This window comes from Rhamphochromis sp. 'chilingali', assembly GCF_963969265.1.
Source record: "Rhamphochromis sp. 'chilingali' genome assembly, chromosome: 8".
Classification (NCBI taxonomy): domain Eukaryota; kingdom Metazoa; phylum Chordata; class Actinopteri; order Cichliformes; family Cichlidae; genus Rhamphochromis; species Rhamphochromis sp. 'chilingali'.
Genome location: NC_137935.1, coordinates 26,062,225 through 26,080,990, shown reverse-complemented (window position 1 = coordinate 26,080,990; position 18,766 = coordinate 26,062,225). Strand labels below are relative to the sequence as shown.

At 45.0% G+C, this 18,766-nt stretch overlaps 1 protein-coding gene across 1 annotated transcript in view; it reads right to left on the bottom strand.

Annotated features, from left to right (window-relative positions):
* lekr1 (Leucine-, glutamate- and lysine-rich protein 1) overlaps nucleotides 1-10,919 on the bottom strand; it is a 129,308-nt gene extending 118,389 nt beyond the window's left edge. The window contains exons 1-2 of the mRNA XM_080888370.1: nucleotides 10,759-10,919; nucleotides 6,431-6,513 (exon numbers count right to left, since the gene is read on the bottom strand). Of these exons, the coding sequence (XP_080744496.1) occupies nucleotides 6,431-6,513; nucleotides 10,759-10,762 (87 nt within the window). The 5' untranslated portion in view covers nucleotides 10,763-10,919. The remainder of the gene's footprint in view (nucleotides 1-6,430; nucleotides 6,514-10,758) is intronic.
* Between the last annotated feature and the right edge of the window lie 7,847 nt (nucleotides 10,920-18,766).

Below are 18,766 nucleotides of genomic sequence, written 5' to 3'. Positions count from 1 at the left end.
CGGCGGCGACGTGGACACAGTTCGGGGGGCCGGCCGTGCGGAAGGCAACGGCGGCGACGAGGGAGACGACGGAGCAGTTCAGGGGGCCGACCGCGCGGAAGGCAACGGCGGCGACTCAGGCGATCCGGACCAGGCGAGGCAGCAGAGGCCGGACCAGGCGAAGCACAGGCAGAGGCCGGACCAGGCGAGGCTGAAGGCTCTGAGGCTGGACCAGGCGAGGCTGAAGGCTCTGAGGCCGGACCAGGCGAGGCTGAAGGCTCTGAGGCCGGACCAGGCGAGGCTGAAGACACGGAGGCCGGGCCAGGCGAGGCTGAAGACACGGAGGCCGGGCCAGGCGAGGCTGAAGACACGGAGGCTGGGCCAGGCGAGGCTGAAGGCCCTGGAGCTGCAGCAGGCGAGGATGATGATGGAGCTACAGCAGGCGGCTGGACGGGCTGAACGGGCCCCTCGGACCCTCCAGCGGAGGCAGGAGGCTGAACGGGCCCCTCGGACCCTCCAGCGGAGGCAGGAGGCTGAACGGGCCCCTCAGACCCTCCAGCGGAGACAGGAGACGAAGGCCGGAGCGGTCCCTCGGACCCTCCAGCGGAGACAGGAGACGAAGGCCGGAGCGGTCCCTCGGACCCCCCAGCGGAGACTAGAGACGAAGGCCGGAGCGGTCCTACGGACCCTCCAGCAGAAGTCACCACTAAGCCAGCAGTCATGGAGTCCTCTGGCAAACACGAAGGCAACTGGCGATGCACTGAGCACTGGCTCTGCCCAGGCAACGCTGACATGGTGCAGTTCTCAGGTGGCTGCATAAACTTCAGGGGTCCAGAATCAGCCAGGGACTGAGACCTAGCCTCTGGGGAAGCCCTGGAGCGGCAAACTGTGCCAATGGCGGCTGAACCATGAAAAGCACCTTGAGGTGAAATTAAACTTTCTCCCTGCATGGAGTGAATGAGTGAAACCGGTGATACTGGAGCCAGAGCTACGGGTAGCGGGGGCACTGGAGTTACTGGGGCCTGCGCTACAGGCGGCACTGGAGCTACTGGGGCCTGCGCTACAGGCGGCACTGGAGCTACTGGGGCCTGCGCTACAGGCGGCACTGGAGCTACTGGGGCCTGCGCTACAGGCGGCACTGGAGACTGAACTGAGGGTGGCACTGGAGACTGAACTGAGGGTGGCACTGGAGACTGAACTGAAGGGGACACTGGAGACTGAACTGAAGGGGACACTGGAGACTGAACCGAAGGGGACACTGGAGACTGAACCGAAGGGGACACTGGAGACTGAACTGAAGGAGGCACAGGAGACTGAGCTGAGAGGAGCACTGGCTGCGGGGGAGCTAACCGAGCTGAGAGTGGCTGCGGGGGAGCTAACCGAGCTGAGAGTGGCTGCGGGGGAGCTAACTTAGCTGCCGGTAGCTGCACAGGCGATAAGCAGCTCGCGTTGACATCCGCCACACAAAACGCAGCCCCTGAATGAACAGTCATGCAGTCCGAAAATGAAAAAGAGTCCTCACTCACCACAGCCGGCGATTTAGAAGCCCGAACGTCCGGCTGTGGGGTGGCGCGCTTGCGGCGCGATCGGCGTTTCCTCCCCGCAGACAGCTCCGACGGGCCGGGCAAGATCACATCCGGCGAGTCGGGCAGCGAGGCAGGAGTGGCTGAGAGAAGGTGCGGTGTGAGCCGGAGAAAAGCCTGCATGGTCGGAGGAAGCGACTGCAGAAGCCATGGCAGGCCAGAAAAGAGCCGTTGTAGCCGACTTTCCACGGCACGACGAAGCTCCTCTGGAGGGTTCTCCAGCCATAGCCCGAGGAGAATCTCCACATTGTACGCAATGTCGTCCTGGAGCTCCTCGGACGGATTCACTGCCGCTGGGTCCATGGTGGCTGGTTCGTACTGTCACGGTTTGCCGGGGCAAGCCGTGTGGAATATGAAATAGGACCCAAAATGCGGCAGCTCTGGTGCAGATGAGTGTTTATTTACAGGGGTGTGAGTACAAACAGCGGTGGCGACAAAACATGAAACCGGAAACCTAAACTGGGTAAACTAATAAGACAAACCAGAATGAGGATGCAGGGAGGTCCGGAGAAATACATACAGGGAGAGCGAGGGGAAACAACACAGACGAACCAGCGATTACCAAGACAGAAAATACAACTTAAATACACTCAGAGAACACAGGGAGATTACACACAGGTGGGAGACACAGCTGGGAGTGATTAACATGACGAGACCAGGGAGGCAAACTGAAAACACTCACATAAGACGCAGACCTTCACAATAAAACAGGAACACACGGGGGGGAACAGGGTAAACACCAATTAGAGAACAGAACCAAAATCGCGAAGAGAAAACACAAAACGCTGGGTCAAAAGGACCCAGGATCATGACAGTTTTAATCAAAATCATGATAGTGTCTTAAGATTATACACCCAACCCTAGGCAGCGAAAGCAAGGGTATAGTACACACGCAGACAGGCAAAGACAAGGGTGTATTGTCAAGCTCCATAGCCTTTTGAGATCTACAGATACAGAAAGACAGTTTCAAAGGTCCCCATCATTATTAACCACCTGCTGGCTGTAAGGATACTAACGATACTATTGTCACTGGAAAATTTGGCTTCATACAAGACTTGCCTCATGGTGTTCAAGGTTCAAGGTTCTTTATTCATCACATGCATAGTTATACAAGTATAACACACAGTGAAATGTTTGGTTTTGGGCCCGGATGGCTTGGGGATAGAAGCCCCTCTTGAGTCTCTCTGTCCTTGCCCGGATGATGCGGAACCTTCTACCGGATTGCAGAAGTTGGAACAGTTTGTTGCCAGGATGGGACGGGTCCTTCAGTATCTGCGCTGCTCTACAGTGGGGCAAAAAAGTATTTAGTCAGCCACCGATTGTGCAAGTTCCCCCACTTAAAATGATGACAGAGGTCAGTAATTTGCACCAGAGGTACACTTCAACTGTGAGAGACAGAATGTGAAAAAAAAATCCATGAATTCACATGGTAGGATTTGTAAAGAATTTATTCGTAAATCAGGGTGGAAAATAAGTATTTGGTCACCTCAAACAAGGAAAATCTCTGGCTCTCACAGACCTGTAACGTCTTCTGTAAGAAGGTTTTCTGTCCCCCAATCGTTACCTGTATGAATGGCACCTGTTTGAACTCATCATCTGTATAAAAGACACCTGTCCACAGCCTCAAACAGTCAGACTCCAAACTCCGCCATGGCCAAGACCAAAGAGCTTTCGAAGGACACCAGGAAAAGTATTGTAGACCTGCACCAGACTGGGAAGAGTGAATCTACAATAGGCAAGCAGCTTGGTGTGAAAAAATCAACTGTGGGAGCAATCATCAGAAAATGGAAGACATACAAGACCACTGATAATCTCCCTCGATCTGGGGCTCCACGCAAGATCTCATCCCGTGGGGTCAAAATGATCATGAGAACGGTGAGCAAAGATCCCAGAACCACACGGGGGGACCTGGTGAATGACCTGCAGAGAGCTGGGACCAAAGTAACAAAGGTCACCATCAGTAACACACTACAACGGCAGGGAATCAAATCCCGCAGTGCCAGACGTGTTCCGCTGCTGAAGCCAGTGCATGTCCAGGCCCGTCTGAAGTTTGCCAGAGAGCACATGGATGATACAGCAGAGGATTGGGAGAATGTCATGTGGTCAGATGAAACCAAAGTAGAACTTTTTGGTATAAACTCAACTCGTCGTGTTTGGAGGAAGAAGAATACTGAGTTGCATCCCAAGAACACCATACCTACTGTGAAGCATGGGGGTGGAAACATCATGCTATGGGGCTGTTTTTCTGCCAAGGGGACAGGACGACTGATCCGTGTTAAGGACAGAATGAATGGGGCCATGTATCGTGAGATTTTGAGCCAAAACCTCCTTCCATCAGTGAGAACTTTGAAGATGAAACGAGGCTGGGTCTTCCAACATGACAATGATCCAAAACATACCGCCCGGGAAACAAAGGAGTGGCTCCGTAAGAAGCATTTGAAAGTCCTGGAGTGGCCTAGCCAGTCTCCAGACCTCAACCCCATAGAAAATCTGTGGCGGGAGTTGAAAGTCCGTGTTGCTCGGCGACAGCCCCAAAACATCACTGCTCTCGAGAAGATCTGCATGGAGGAATGGGCCAAAATACCAGCTACTGTGTGTGCAAACCTGGTAAAGACCTATAGTAAACGTTTGACCTCTGTTATTGCCAACAAAGGTTATGTTACAAAGTATTGAGTTGTATTTTTGTTATTGACCAAATACTTATTTTCCACCCTGATTTACGAATAAATTCTTTACAAATCCTACCATGTGGATTCAAGGATTTTTTTTTCACATTCTGTCTCTCACAGTTGAAGTGTTCCTCTGGTGCAAATTACTGACCTCTGTCATCATTTTAGGTGGGGGAACTTGCACAATCGGTGGCTGACTAAATACTTTTTTGCCCCACTGTAGTCCGGCATCTCCTGGTGTAGGTGTCCTGAAGCAGGGGGAGAGCAATCCTGCAGCAGCGTTCTGCTGTATGGATCAATCTCTGAAGGGCTTTTTGGTCCTTAACACAGCTGTTCCCAAACCAGGATGTGATGTTCTGTGTGAGGATGCTCTCCACAGCGCCTCTATAGAAAATCCTGAGGATCTCTGGAGAGACCCTGAACTTCCTCAGTTGTCGTAGGTAGTACAGGCGCTGCCTAGCCTTTTTGGTCTGGACCTGAATGTGGGCAGCCCATGTCAGGTCTGAGGAGATGTGGACATCAAGATACTTGAAGGACTGCACCCTCTCCACTGGAGCTCCATTGATGATAATGGGCTTGTAGTCTCTGTGCTGACTCCTTCTGAAGTCCACCACCAGCTCCTTGGTCTTGCCAACGTTCAGCTGGAGGTGGTTGTCCTGGCATCATGATGCCAGATTCTTCACTTCATCCATGTAGGCCGCCTCATCGTTGTCGGAGATGGCGCCCAACACCACTGTGTCGTCAGCAAACTTCACAATGGTGTTGGAGCCATGGGTGGCCACACAGTCTGAAGTGTAGAGGGAGTAGAGCAGTGGCGAGAGGACACATCCCTGTGATGCTCCTGTGTTGATGGTAATGCTGTTAGAGACGCATCGACCCACAAGGTCCCCTTCTAGATAAGGCACAAGTACAGGCCTGTCTTAAGTTTGCCAGTGAACATCTAAATGATGAGGTTATAGGATCAGAAAAGGATTGGGAGAAAGAAGAGAAATCCTGAGTGTGACCAAAAGAACACCATCCCCACAGTCAAGCACGGAGGTGGAAACGTTATGCTTTGAGGCTGTTTTTCTGCTACGGGTACAGGATGACCTCCCTGCATCTGGGCCAATGGATGGGGCCGTGTACATAAAATCTTGGTTGAAATCCTCCTTCCCTCAACCAAAACATTGAAGACATGTCGTGGAGTCGTGGATGTGTCTTCCGGTATGACAATGATCTGAGGCAACAAAGGAGTGGCTAAAGAAGAAGCACATCAAGGTCATGGAGTGGCCTAGCAGTCTCCAGACCTCAATCCTATAGAAAATCTGTGGAAGGAGCTGAAGTTTCGAGTTGCCAAGCAGTAGCCAAGAAACCTAAAATCCCTCCTGAGACATGTGCAAACCTGGTGACCAACAACAAGGAAAATCTTACCACTGTGCTTGCCAACAAGGGTTTCTCCATCAAGTACTAAGTTTTTTTTTACTTGGGTATCAAATACACTTTTCTCTAAATGACATGCTAATCACTTTATAACTTTGATGTTTGGGTTTTTTTCCAAATCTTTGTTTGATATTCTGTCTCTCTCCATTAAAATGAAAGTGCCATAGAATTTAGAAACTCTTGATTTCTTTGGAAGAGATTTCTTTCATTTCTTTCCCCTGCAGAATTCACAAATTCAGCAGCGGGTCAAATAATTATTTCCCCCACTGTAATGTGATTCGTGGTTAAAAAGGAAAAACAAGCAAGATTCCCTGATCATTAATATTCATACCATATGGCATATCATATGGGAAAATGCAACCGCCACCTCACATTGACACGGAGACAAAGCAACACGCTGCCGTTGCCGTGTTACTGAGAGCGAGCTTTACGTTAAAACAGATGGAAGATTACAAGAGGAAGCATTGTTCCATTTCTTATTCAAATTATATGGATTAGTGCAGCATATGGAGTGGGTGCAGCGACGAAGCACACCTCACATTGCAACAAATGTAATTTCAACACATTTACATTTTTGAGTTGTAAAAAGAAGCACGTTTGTTAACAACATATGTGGTTTCAAGATGGTGTTTCATTAACATGGTGCTTTAAAAGGTACAGTACGGTCCAAACACATGTATAGAATGAAAATGACTTAATTTTGCTTTGTTAAGACTAGAATCTATGTGTTCAGATATAATTCTAACCAAAATAATCAGGAACTTTCAAAGTAGTGCTAACCTTTTGAATCTCTTCAGGCAAAGGGTAGATCAGAGGACTGTGAAGGTCCGCGCTTATGTCTTTCTCCTCCACCTCCTGGTCTCCTAGAAACAAGCAGAATTAGCTTAGTTAGTCTTTCACTTTCAAGAGAATAAAGTAATCAAACCATTTATATAACATCGGATAGATGGCATTTTGAAATTGCTTCTTTTGACCAGCCGTCCAAAATAATCAATGCAAGCTGAGATTCAACAGAGAACAGCAGCAAATTGGTACATAAGAATACATTTCTGAATGACTAATAGATTTAAAAAATTGTTTGTGAGCAATTTTGTTGGTCAGGTAAAGCTTTTAATGGAAAGATAGTTTTTTGGAGTTTTTTTTATGGGGCTATTGCAGGCAAAGTGAAAAGAAAGTACACCTTCTTTCACTTCTGTTTTTTATGTATTGGGGCATAAAAATCAGGTCTTAAAATTAGGTGAGTACAACCTCAGATGAACAATTAACTGAAGCAATGTTATACAGAAAAGTGGACCAAAATTTCTGCACAAAGCTGCGAGAAAGTGAGAAAATCATACAGAAAAAAAGTATTTTAAGGTATTGCTGATAAAAGTGGTTCTAAAAGTCACTGAATCATGGGGTGTAGTTAGTTTTTCATACACTGCTTCTGCATTTTGGCTGCTGTTTTCAGCATAAAAGTGGGTGGTACTTTTAAACTGATGAATAGCACTTTGCCTCTAAGGTTAATGTAAGGGCAAATCCCTTAGCGTGATGTCCACCATATTAAACCCATTTGTGGTACACTCTATTCAGTAGATTAATCAGTTCAGATTACAGCATTAAGCTAAGAGACCGTAGCAGCTTTTTGCTGCTGGAGGTATTTTGACTTCACAGCCAAACACTTGCCTGTCCTCGACTGCAAACTGTTTCAATTTTCAAGCCTGGGGACTTTGCAAAAAAGCAAGGCTCTAATAACTTTCTGTGCTGTGTGTCATGGTTTATTAAGGATGAAGGTGATATATAGGTGTAATGCAAGAGAACAATTATTTGTCTGCCTTGTGCTCTCAGTTTGTGTAATTGCTACAGTCCCAGATAAGGTCTTTTCCCTGAGATAAAGTCAGTCATGCGGGAATGGATGCAGAAGGTCGCATGAGGAGAACAGCAACACAAGCGTAACCAGGCCTCTGTCTATGTGCGAGTGCACGCTTTTAGGGCATTTATCTATCGGCTTGCCATTAGTGAGGGGAACGGAACACACCAATCCAACACTTGACCTCAAATTAGATACCTCTGGCTAACTCAGACCCAGAGGTCACTCCCATCAGATGACCTGCTATGTGCCACACATTAAATGCACTTTGCGGGTCATTGGCAGATATTGAATGAGAAGACGTATGGGAAAACGTACAGCACAGACACAAAGGATTTGGCCAGCAGCACAATGCAAACAGACAGACAAACATCAACAACTGCAAGTAATCCATGAAGTCATGCAAAGACAGACAGTTTGGCCCCAATGCACCCGCTAAAACCTTCAAGAATTCGCATGTAAACAAGCACGAGTACTCCCTCTGTGTCTTTCACACTCTCACGGCAATGCAGACACATAAACCCAATCCAATCAAAGACCAGGCTTCATGCTCACGCACGCTAATATCCTGATTGCCCCCCTACTGGCTTTAGGCTTTGCATTTAAAACACAGCAGAGATCCTCAATCACTGGCTCACACAACACAGATAAATTAGTGACGCCCTGTGACAGCATTAAGCCAGCCTACCCTTTTTCGTGGACACAGATATAAAAGGCCGATTTTGCATGACAACCGTTCCCCTGTGACATTTTGCCTGCTTTAGCCCTGATTGGACTATTAATCAATCTAATGTGAGAGAGGCAAGCTGTTCATAAACTCATCTATTCAGCACGGGTGTAAGCCTTGAATCGTGAGAGGAAACATACACAACAACACAAAAAGTCAACAGGGCTCACAGGGGGCTTAAATAACACAAAGATAAGCATCGAAGGCCATTAAAAAAAAGGATTTTACTGCGAAAGAAAATGTGCCTTCAGCCATCATCATCATGAAGGATGCACAGTCAGATTATATAACTGTGTTTTAATAATCCACCAAGACTACTGTCTGCTTAAGAAGTATAGCAGCATGAAGTCTGTAATAGTTGTACAATATACAGGGAGTGCAGAATTATTAGGCAAGTTGTATTTTTGAGGAATAATTTTATTATTGAACAACAACCATGTTCTCAATGAACCCAAAAAACTCATTAATATCAAAGCTGAATGTTTTTGGAAGTAGTTTTTAGTTTGTTTTTAGTTTTAGCTATTTTAGGGGGATATCTGTGTGTGCAGGTGACTATTACTGTGCATAATTATTAGGCAACTTAACAAAAAACAATATATACCCATTTCAATTATTTATTTTTACCAGTGAAACCAATATAACATCTCCACATTCACAAATATACATTTCTGACATTCAAAAACAAAACAAAAACAAATCAGCGACCAATATAGCCACCTTTCTTTGCAAGGACACTCAAAAGCCTGCCATCCATGGATTCTGTCAGTGTTTTGATCTGTTCACCATCAACATTGCGTGCAGCAGCAACCACAGCCTCCCAGACACTGTTCAGAGAGGTGTACTGTTTTCCTTCCTTGTAAATCTCACATTTGATGATGGACCACAGGTTCTCAATGGGGTTCAGATCAGGTGAACAAGGAGGCCATGTCATTAGTTTTTCTTCTTTTATACCCTTTCTTGCCAGCCACGCTGTGGAGTACTTGGATGCGTGTGATGGAGCATTGTCCTGCATGAAAATCATGTTTTTCTTGAAGGATGCAGACTTCTTCCTGTACCACTGCTTGAAGAAGGTGTCTTCCAGAAACTGGCAGTAGGACTGGGAGTTGAGCTTGACTCCATCCTCAACCCGAAAAGGCCCCACAAGCTCATCTTTGATGATACCAGCCCAAACCAGTACTCCACCTCCACCTTGCTGGCGTCTGAGTCGGACTGGAGCTCTCTGCCCTTTACCAATCCAGCCACGGGCCCATCCATCTGGCCCATCAAGACTCACTCTCATTTCATCAGTCCATAAAACCTTAGAAAAATCAGTCTTGAGATATTTCTTGGCCCAGTCTTGACGTTTCAGCTTGTGTGTCTTGTTCAGTGGTGGTCGTCTTTCAGCCTTTCTTACCTTGCCCATGTCTCTGAGTATTGCACACCTTGTGCTTTTGGGCACTCCAGTGATGTTGCAGCTCTGAAATATGGCCAAACTGGTGGCAAGTGGCATCTTGGCAACTGCACGCTTGACTTTTCTCAGTTCATGGGCAGTTATTTTGCGCTTTGGTTTTTCCACATGCTTCTTGCGACCCTGTTGACTATTTTGAATGAAACGCTTGATTGTTCGATGATCACGCTTCAGAAGCTTTGCAATTTTGAGACTGCTGCATCCCTCTGTAAGATATCTCACTATTTTTGACTTTTCTGAGCCTGTCAAGTCCTTCTTTTGACCCATTTTGCCAAAGGAAAGGACGTTGCCTAATAATTATGCACACCTGATATAGGGTGTTGATGTCATTAGACCACACCCCTTCTCATTACAGAGATGCACATCACCTAATATGCTTAATTGGTAGTAGGCTTTGGAGCCTATACAGCTTGGAGTAAGACAACATACATGAAGAGGATGATGTGGACAAAATACTCATTTGCCTAATAATTCTGCACTCCCTGTATGACAAATATATGCCCGTACTGTCTGGTAAATAAATACAGCGTCAAACTGCATGTGTACATGATTGAAAAACATCCAAATCTGCAGAGGTGTGAGAAGGTTTTGAATGAGATTTCAGAGGTTTTCATAGACCTAAAACTTTCTGCAGCTTTCCCACGACCACCCTCCAAAACACAACACCATGTTGTATTCCTGCAGCAGCTGGCGCGAAGAAACGTCTATAATTTAATGAATCTGAATAAAATATTAAAAACTGGACAGCACTGAGCATGCATTACCAATGAAGGCAGACACATATCTAAACGCTGGATCAGCTTAGCGATGTGTTTAGCCGCTGTGTACAGAATGCAGCCAGCTACTTTTTAATTTCAGTATGTCACAAAGTGTAATTAAAAACAAAACAAAACATAAGGACACGAGTCAAAGAGAATAACTAACTAAGGCTAATATTAAAAAAAAGAAAAAGAAACTCTTAACACTAGAAACAAATCAGTGCGCTTCTTCTTCGGTCTAGTTAACTGGGGTTAAACGAATGTACAGCCTTGTTACTTTTTTATGTGTCGACTATGTAAAGAAGTAAAGAACAAACTGCTACCTACCCATTATCTGGCCTGAAAAATAGGTAAAAATAACAACAAGGCATTAACAAGTTTAACTTGCGCGAGCCACGCGCTGGCTGTTGCTATGGCTACGACGTAACTACACGTAGAACGTCCAAAGATCACCACGACGTTAGCCAGCGCGAGCACCGGATACTTGATTGTCTACCAAAATAAAAGCAGCCACCTTGGAGACCTTTGTTTCATTTGACACGCACTACCACGTTTAAAGCGGTTACTTATTTGTGAAACCGTTTGCTTTGTTGCTATAGCAGCTTTGTTTTAACCTCTTGAGCAACACTTAAGACAACTGCTTATTCCATGTTTTGGGCAGCTGGAGTGTGCTGAAGGCACATAGGGTACTTTAAGTTAGTTTTAACCATACTTAATATGTATACATGGGTATATTTTGAAATAAAATAATATCAGCATAATACATAAGTTTATTACTAAAGCAAGTATGACTACAATAAAAAAAACCCCCACAAATATTAAATGCATAAACAGACCAGCTGTGTCATGTTTCACATGGGCAAGTTTGGCAAAAAAAGAAAAAAAGAAAAGAAGCAAAACTACTGATACTCTGTGTGATTCAATTACAAACTTTAACCTAGTTACCACACGAAGCTGCCTTCACTCATTAGCACCACACAGGAAGGCGACACTGGCGTTGATCCCCTCATGTAGGCCTAATCTGAGACCATAGAAGTAATGGGTCACTTTTAAAGGACATACTTGAGTTGTGTGTAAAACAGCGACACGCACAGTGCCGTGAAGTCACATTATCCGAGCTTTTCCTGCTCGCATGCACAGGTCACACACTCCATGCGCTGTTTGGGATGTGTGCATGTAGTTCATTGCCTCAGAACTAATGCGAAATAGCGGCCAGACATTCCCGCAGGGGGTCGGCTTTTACAGGACACATTGTTTCATAGTAGTAAATGGTTAACAAATGTCATTGGACCTACATTTGCGCCTTATCCTGTGACATCATTGCTGTCATCTTTGTATTTTTCCCCGTGACTGGTGGAAAATTGTGAATGCCGTCTTTCCTAATAGAGATTGAGAGCGTGAGGCAGGGTGAGATCTCTGGTCTGATTTTATTTGGGATGCGTGCCGCACTATTTATGGACCCATCAATGAATCGTGCAGACTCAGTCGCTCTGATGCAAATTGCATTCGCCCACTTAAGTCTAGCCTACCTCCCTTCCGTGCCTGTTTATCTGCCTCGGCAGCAGAAAGAAAGTGGGCGGGGGGGCGAGTGGTGATCGTGACAAAAGCGGGAAAGGATGTACTCAAGCAGAGACAATAAACCTCTCACCCTACCGTAACAAAAATGAGGAGACAGAAGACGCACCTCCTCTTTGTCTCTGCTACTGACCAAATCCCCAAATCCCCCCCCCCCCCATGGCAAGGGCATGAAAATAAGCACAAGAGCACAAAGTGACCACAGCTGAGTCCTTTGTCACGTCACGAGTTATTGCTTCACGTATATTTAAACTCTGCCATAACTGTCCATCTACAGGAGCTGATCTGCTAATTGAACCCCTAATTTCCTTCGGGATTAATAAAGTATTCTGATTCTGAACCCAGCCAAAGTTAACTGGCCAGAGCTGTAATTTATAATATATTAACAATAAGACTAATAATCATTCCCTGTCATAACTGCCTGGCTTACCCTTGAACCGCATTTGAGGCGGTCTCTGTGGCAAATTAACCTAATTCGGTAAGGTGCTTCCAGTGTTTTTAGGGGCTCTGAGCCTGCAGGGACCGGGAGCTTGGCGTCTATTGAGTCTGTTTCCGGCACGCTATGCTGTGTGGGCAAGTGTATAATGAAGCATGCTGAGTGTCTGCTTGCTTGCGTGCGTACGTGTGTGTGTGTGTGTGTGTGTGTGCAGTGAGGGAGGAAGGAGAGGGGAGGGGCTACAGGAGAAAGTGCGTGTGTGTGCGTCTATCTGTGCGTGCAAGTAAAGAAGGGAGGAGGGGTGAATATGACCCACTCTTCTTTTTTTGGCACGAAATGACTAATATTGTCACGCCTGACATATTTAGGCTAGGCAGCAACAAATAAATAAATAAATTAAATTAAATGTCGAGGCCAAATACGCAGGTGGAACTCACCAAAAGACCTTGCCAAATGGCCAAATGTGCCACAGACATAACCACAGGCTTTTATTTTCATGTTTTGGGATATAACTTTTGTGAAATAAGCCAAACATTCCCATCCCACACACTTTTTTCAGTGGATACGTGAGCAGCTTTGTTTGTTTTGGGTTTTTTTTGTTCCTCCTCATCACGCATTGTCAGCTCCGTGCAAACATAAGACATGTCCACCTGTTATCTTGCGTCATTGTGGCTGGCTCTCCTGCCCAGTTTTGTCAACCATCCACTCACTTGTTTCCTCTTTGAGTAAGAGAAGAAACCCCCATGTGTGATTCACGAAAGATCTGCAGAATACTTATTTGTTAACTTTCCCACATAGGAGACCCGGAAAGAAAATCGTAGTTAAAGCCCAGTTTTGATTTAAATAATCTTCCTTTAGCAAGCCCACTCTGAGTGGGCGAACATCATACTAAAACATTACCAAAAAGTAATAGAGAAAACAAATCATCTTCTTTGTTAGATGGGTATAGTTTTGTCTTTGCTGTGGCGTTACTGTAAGCTAAGGCAGTTGATGCTTCCATTGTCAGTCAGAGGCTCACATTTGGTTGACTTGCTGTTTATAACTCAGGTGATATTACATTGTATACCAGTTTCATATTTGGTGATGATGTCCCTTAAAATCCCAAAACCTTGACAGATGCTGGCCCAGATATAGGCCTAGAGTCTCAGTCTCTCTCTCTCTCTCTCTCTCTCTCTCTCTCACACACACACACACACACACACACACACACACACACACACACACACTCTTTAAAACTCAGAGAGGTATGTTGAATCAAAGCATGCTCCTTATACTGTTCTGTTGTACAAATCCTTATACCCTATATTTATATATATTTATAGTCTAACATCATGTATATACTGTATATATAGTAATTAGTAATCCATTCCTTATTTATTCCATAATTGACTCCAACATCTTTGCACCCGGCACCATTTGCAATCCATATGAGACATAACGAGTCACCTCCATCTAAATTTAAATGCAGGTATCGCTCTATGTGTCTGTCCATATGGCAAACTGTTCAGGTTCCATGGCTCCCATGTTCCGCTTTGGTACACGGATATGAACTTTATTAGAAAACTGTCCTTTTTCACTTATTCAAACATTTAAATGACAACACTGTGAACACCTTTTGTGAGAGATTGGCCAAAGGTGAATATCCGTTTACCCATATTTATATTATAGTCACAAGTCACCTAGAGTGAGTTTTTGGCCACTTAGAACAATAAACACTTTTGCTTTCAGATATGGTTCATCACTGGCACACATGCATGAGCATATCTTTGACAAAAATGGCTGAACCTTTTACCCAACTCAACCTGCACGGGTCACGAGGCAGTTTCCTGAAAGTCACAGGAGTCTAATAAAGATGCTTGCAGTACCTCATCCTACCATTTGAAGCCACCAGTGAGAGAAGCAGCTTGGGATATCTTTTAAGGACTACCTCAGCCATTGTTTGCTGTAGACATATCTGTCCAGCTATATATCTACCAGTTTCACTGTGTGTGATTCTGATTTGCCTCTGTGTCTGTCTGTCTTTGGCCCTTCCTGCATGTTTCTCGCTCTTTCTCACCCTAATGGGTTCTCTACTGCTCCCTTTCTGCTTGAATTTCTGGTAGCTTGCCTGTCTTTCTCTCTGTCTTTTTGCTTATTTGTGGATCTATTAAGTGACCGTCTCACTGTATGTGTGTGTGTCTGCGTGTGTGCTGAATGGATTTGCATGCGAGCCAGTAGGGTGACCCTGCTCTCTCACGCCAAGGCTTGTGTGGAACAAATAGGACTGGTCGGATGTCGTGACAGCACTCACATCAGTTTAAATAAGAGTGCCTGTGCTGCAGTCGTGCATGTTTGCGTCTCTGTGTGTGAGTGTGTGTGCGTTGAAGCAAACAGCCAGGCACGCATTTAACCAGAAAAGGCTTTGCTGGGCTTTGTATGTGAGTAGGAGTGAGTGCTTCTGTATATATGTGTGTGTGTGTGTGTGTGTGTGTCCAGGGTGGTGCACAGTATCTTGTGAGGTTTGAGGTTTCGTGAGGAGGAAGACAGATATTAACAGTTTAATGAGCTCAGTGGGGTTTGCACAGAGTGACACACGGGCCAAAACACTCCACGGAGTTCCTTTCGGCAGGAACAGGTTCGTCCTGTAAGGCCAGCCTGCCTTCTGAATAAATGAACGCCATTGTGGGGTCAAACAGAGTTCACTTTGACATACATCACTGCAATTATAATGACTACTGACCACAATTGTCATTTAAAACACTTAGTCGTGATGCCTGAGATTTAAAATAGACGTGTTATTTTAGAGGGTGCAGGCGGGGGCAGCTAAACACTGGATCTTAATTAAGTTAATTATTTTTGGATTGTTTGCTTAAACAAAAGGTTCGTTTTTACGCCTGTTTCATTCGCTTCCTGCTCCCATTCGGTCATTCAGATTGATATTTCCTTTCATTTTCTTGTGTATTTCCAACAGCTACTGCATATTTTATAACCATCATCTACAGTCTTTAAAAACACATGTTAAATTGATTTTCTTAATAAGCTTGAAAAGACAAAAGGAAATAAAGTTTATTTTTATAAAAAAAAAAAAAAAAAAAATTGTCATGTCTGTAGGAGATTATTTTCTGGAGTAGACGTTTCTAGTGAGTGACAATGAACAGAGTGCAATGCAGCGCCCACACCGATACAAACACCATCTATTCTAGTGACTTAAAAAATAGCCAACCTAAGGTACAGTGGGGCAAAAAAGTATTTAGTCAGCCACCGATTGTGCAAGTTCCCCCACCTAAAATGATGACAGAGGTCAGTAATTTGCACCAGAGGTACACTTCAACTGTGAGAGACAGAATGTGAAAAAAAAAAAATCCATGAATCCACATGGTAGGATTTGTAAAGAATTTATTCGTAAATCAGGGTGGAAAATAAGTATTTGGTCAATAACAAAAATACAACTCAATACTTTGTAACATAACCTTTGTTGGCAATAACAGAGGTCAAACGTTTACTATAGGTCTTTACCAGGTTTGCACACACAGTAGCTGGTATTTTGGCCCATTCCTCCATGCAGATCTTCTCGAGAGCAGTGATGTTTTGGGGCTGTCACCGAGCAACACGGACTTTCAACTCCCGCCACAGATTTTCTATGGGATTGAGGTCTGGAGACTGGCTAGGCCACTCCAGGACTTTCAAATGCTTCTTACGGAGCCACTCCTTTGTTGCCCGGGCGGTGTGTTTTGGATCATTGTCATGCTGGAAGACCCAGCCTCGTTTCATCTTCAAAGTTCTCACTGATGGAAGGAGGTTTTGGCTCAAAATCTCACGATACATGGCCCCATTCATTCTGTCCTTAACACGGATCAGTTGTCCTGTCCCCTTGGCAGAAAAACAGCCCCATAGCATGATGTTTCCACCCCCATGCTTCACAGTAGGTATGGTGTTCTTGGGATGCAACTCAGTACTCTTCTTCCTCCAAACACGACGAGTTGAGTTTATACCAAAAAGTTCTACTTTGGTTTCATCTGACCACATGACATTCTCCCAATCCTCTGCTGTATCATCCATGTGCTCTCTGGCAAACTTCAGACGGGCCTGGACATGCACTGGCTTCAGCAGCGGAACACGTCTGGCACTGCGGGATTTGATTCCCTGCCGTTGTAGTGTGTTACTGATGGTGACCTTTGTTACTTTGGTCCCAGCTCTCTGCAGGTCATTCACCAGGTCCCCCCGTGTGGTTCTGGGATCTTTGCTCACCGTTCTCATGATCATTTTGACCCCACGGGATGAGACCTTGCGTGGAGCCCCAGATCGAGGGAGATTATCAGTGGTCTTGTATGTCTTCCATTTTCTGGTGATTGCTCCCACAGTTGATTTTTTTACACCAAGCTGCTTGCCTATTGTAGATTCACTCTTCCCAGTCTGGTGCAGGTCTACAATACTTTTCCTGGTGTCCTTCGAAAGCTCTTTGGTCTTGGCCATGGCGGAGTTTGGAGTCTGACTGTTTGAGGCTGTGGACAGGTGTCTTTTATACAGGTGATGAGTTCAAACAGGTGCCATTCATACAGGTAACGAGTGGGGGACAGAAAAGCTTCTTACAGAAGACGTTACAGGTCTGTGAGAGCCAGAGATTTTCCATGTTTGAGGTGACCAAATACTTATTTTCCACCCTGATTTACGAATAAATTCTTTACAAATCCTACCATGTGAATTCATGGATTTTTTTTTCACATCCTGTCTCTCACAGTTGAAGTGTACCTCTGGTGCAAATTACTGACCTCTGTCATCATTTTAAGTGGGGGAACTTGCACAATCGGTGGCTGACTAAATACTTTTTTGCCCCACTGTACATATTTAAGGTGAATGCCATATCTACCTATGACTGCTTACAAGTCTGCAGTGGACATTTTTAAATCTACCACAAGAACGAACCACTGTGCTGACAGTTTTCTTTTGAGGTTGTCGTGTGTGTGTGTGTGTGTCACATAACTGTTGTTTACCATGCATTGCAGCTGTGGGAAAAGCTCCATATAAATGTGCACTAACGTGCTTTGTGATTACAGTTTTTGCCCGTGTGGTACTGTTACTACTTTAGATTTACAGTGCTGTGAAAAATGCTTATTTTGAAGCTTAACCAAAAATAAGTGTTTCATGTACTGTCAAGTCATTTTTGGGCCAAAGGAGTGGCATAAGGCTATGTTTCATGAAGACATGAGGACAGGCAGCACTCAAATAAGCCACATAAAATGGATGGAAAGATGAATGGATGGAGTGTGCTTTGGCAATGTAAGATTTTATCCCTCTCCTGACCCCCAACTGGTCAGCAGATGGCTGCTCCTCCCTCCCTGAGCCTAATTCTGCTGGAGGTTTTTCCTGTTAAAAGGGAGTTTTTCCTTCCCACTGTTGCCAAATGCGTACTACAAAAGAAGAAGAAGAAGAAAAAAAAAAGAAAAAAGATCAAGGTTAAATCGACCAGCCATACCTTTAAACTAAACCGCTACGAGCCTGTTCAAGTAGTGTGGATTCAGGATTCATCGCTGCAGACCCTGACGTGTGACGACAGATGAAACACGAGGAAGATATGTGTCATAGTTGTAGAACTGGGAGAAGTGTGTGATGAGTGTGGCAGGTGGCTCTCGCTTTGGAAAACCCTTTTGCTGCAAGTCACGAAGACGTTTTTTTGTTTGCGCTGTAGCTGTAAAGGGAGTCCTTGGAGCTCTTTCTCAGCAGCATGGGTAACACCGTGTAACACACATGCACAGCCAGCAACCCTGAGGCGGCTACGATTATGGTCTCCTGAGAAAACAGAGAGACAAAGAGAGAGCAAGTAGGGGAGATGAGGAGTGTATGCATGTATATGTGGCTGTGAGTGAGCTGGCGGCGAGACACAATTAACACAGATTAGTGAAGACACACTGAGAAGCCGAGTCCGAGCCCTCGGAGCCCAGAGACAATGACCTCTGGGAGAGAGAGGCACTCACACATTACACTACAAATGTGTAGCTATCCTGCTTGAGTTAAATACCATGTTTTTTTTTTTTTTTTACTACTTAACATTTTTAAATGGCTTCTAAATTCCAGTCGGAACAATACATTTTTTTAGTCTGTTGTCACTTGTGTCAGCTCACAAACCCCTGAGGAATACAAAAGTTCAAGTATCAGTGAAGCAACAAAAAGATGTTAGGCCACTGTGATGACTATTTAGATTAACGGAACCTGTCATCCACACACCTAACGTACATTTTAACAGATGGAGTACTGTTTTGACATAAAGAAATGTGGTTTTTAAATGAATATGAAGTAAATCTAGTTTGACAGTGAGCCTGCAATAAAAATCAAACTTCACAGATTGAG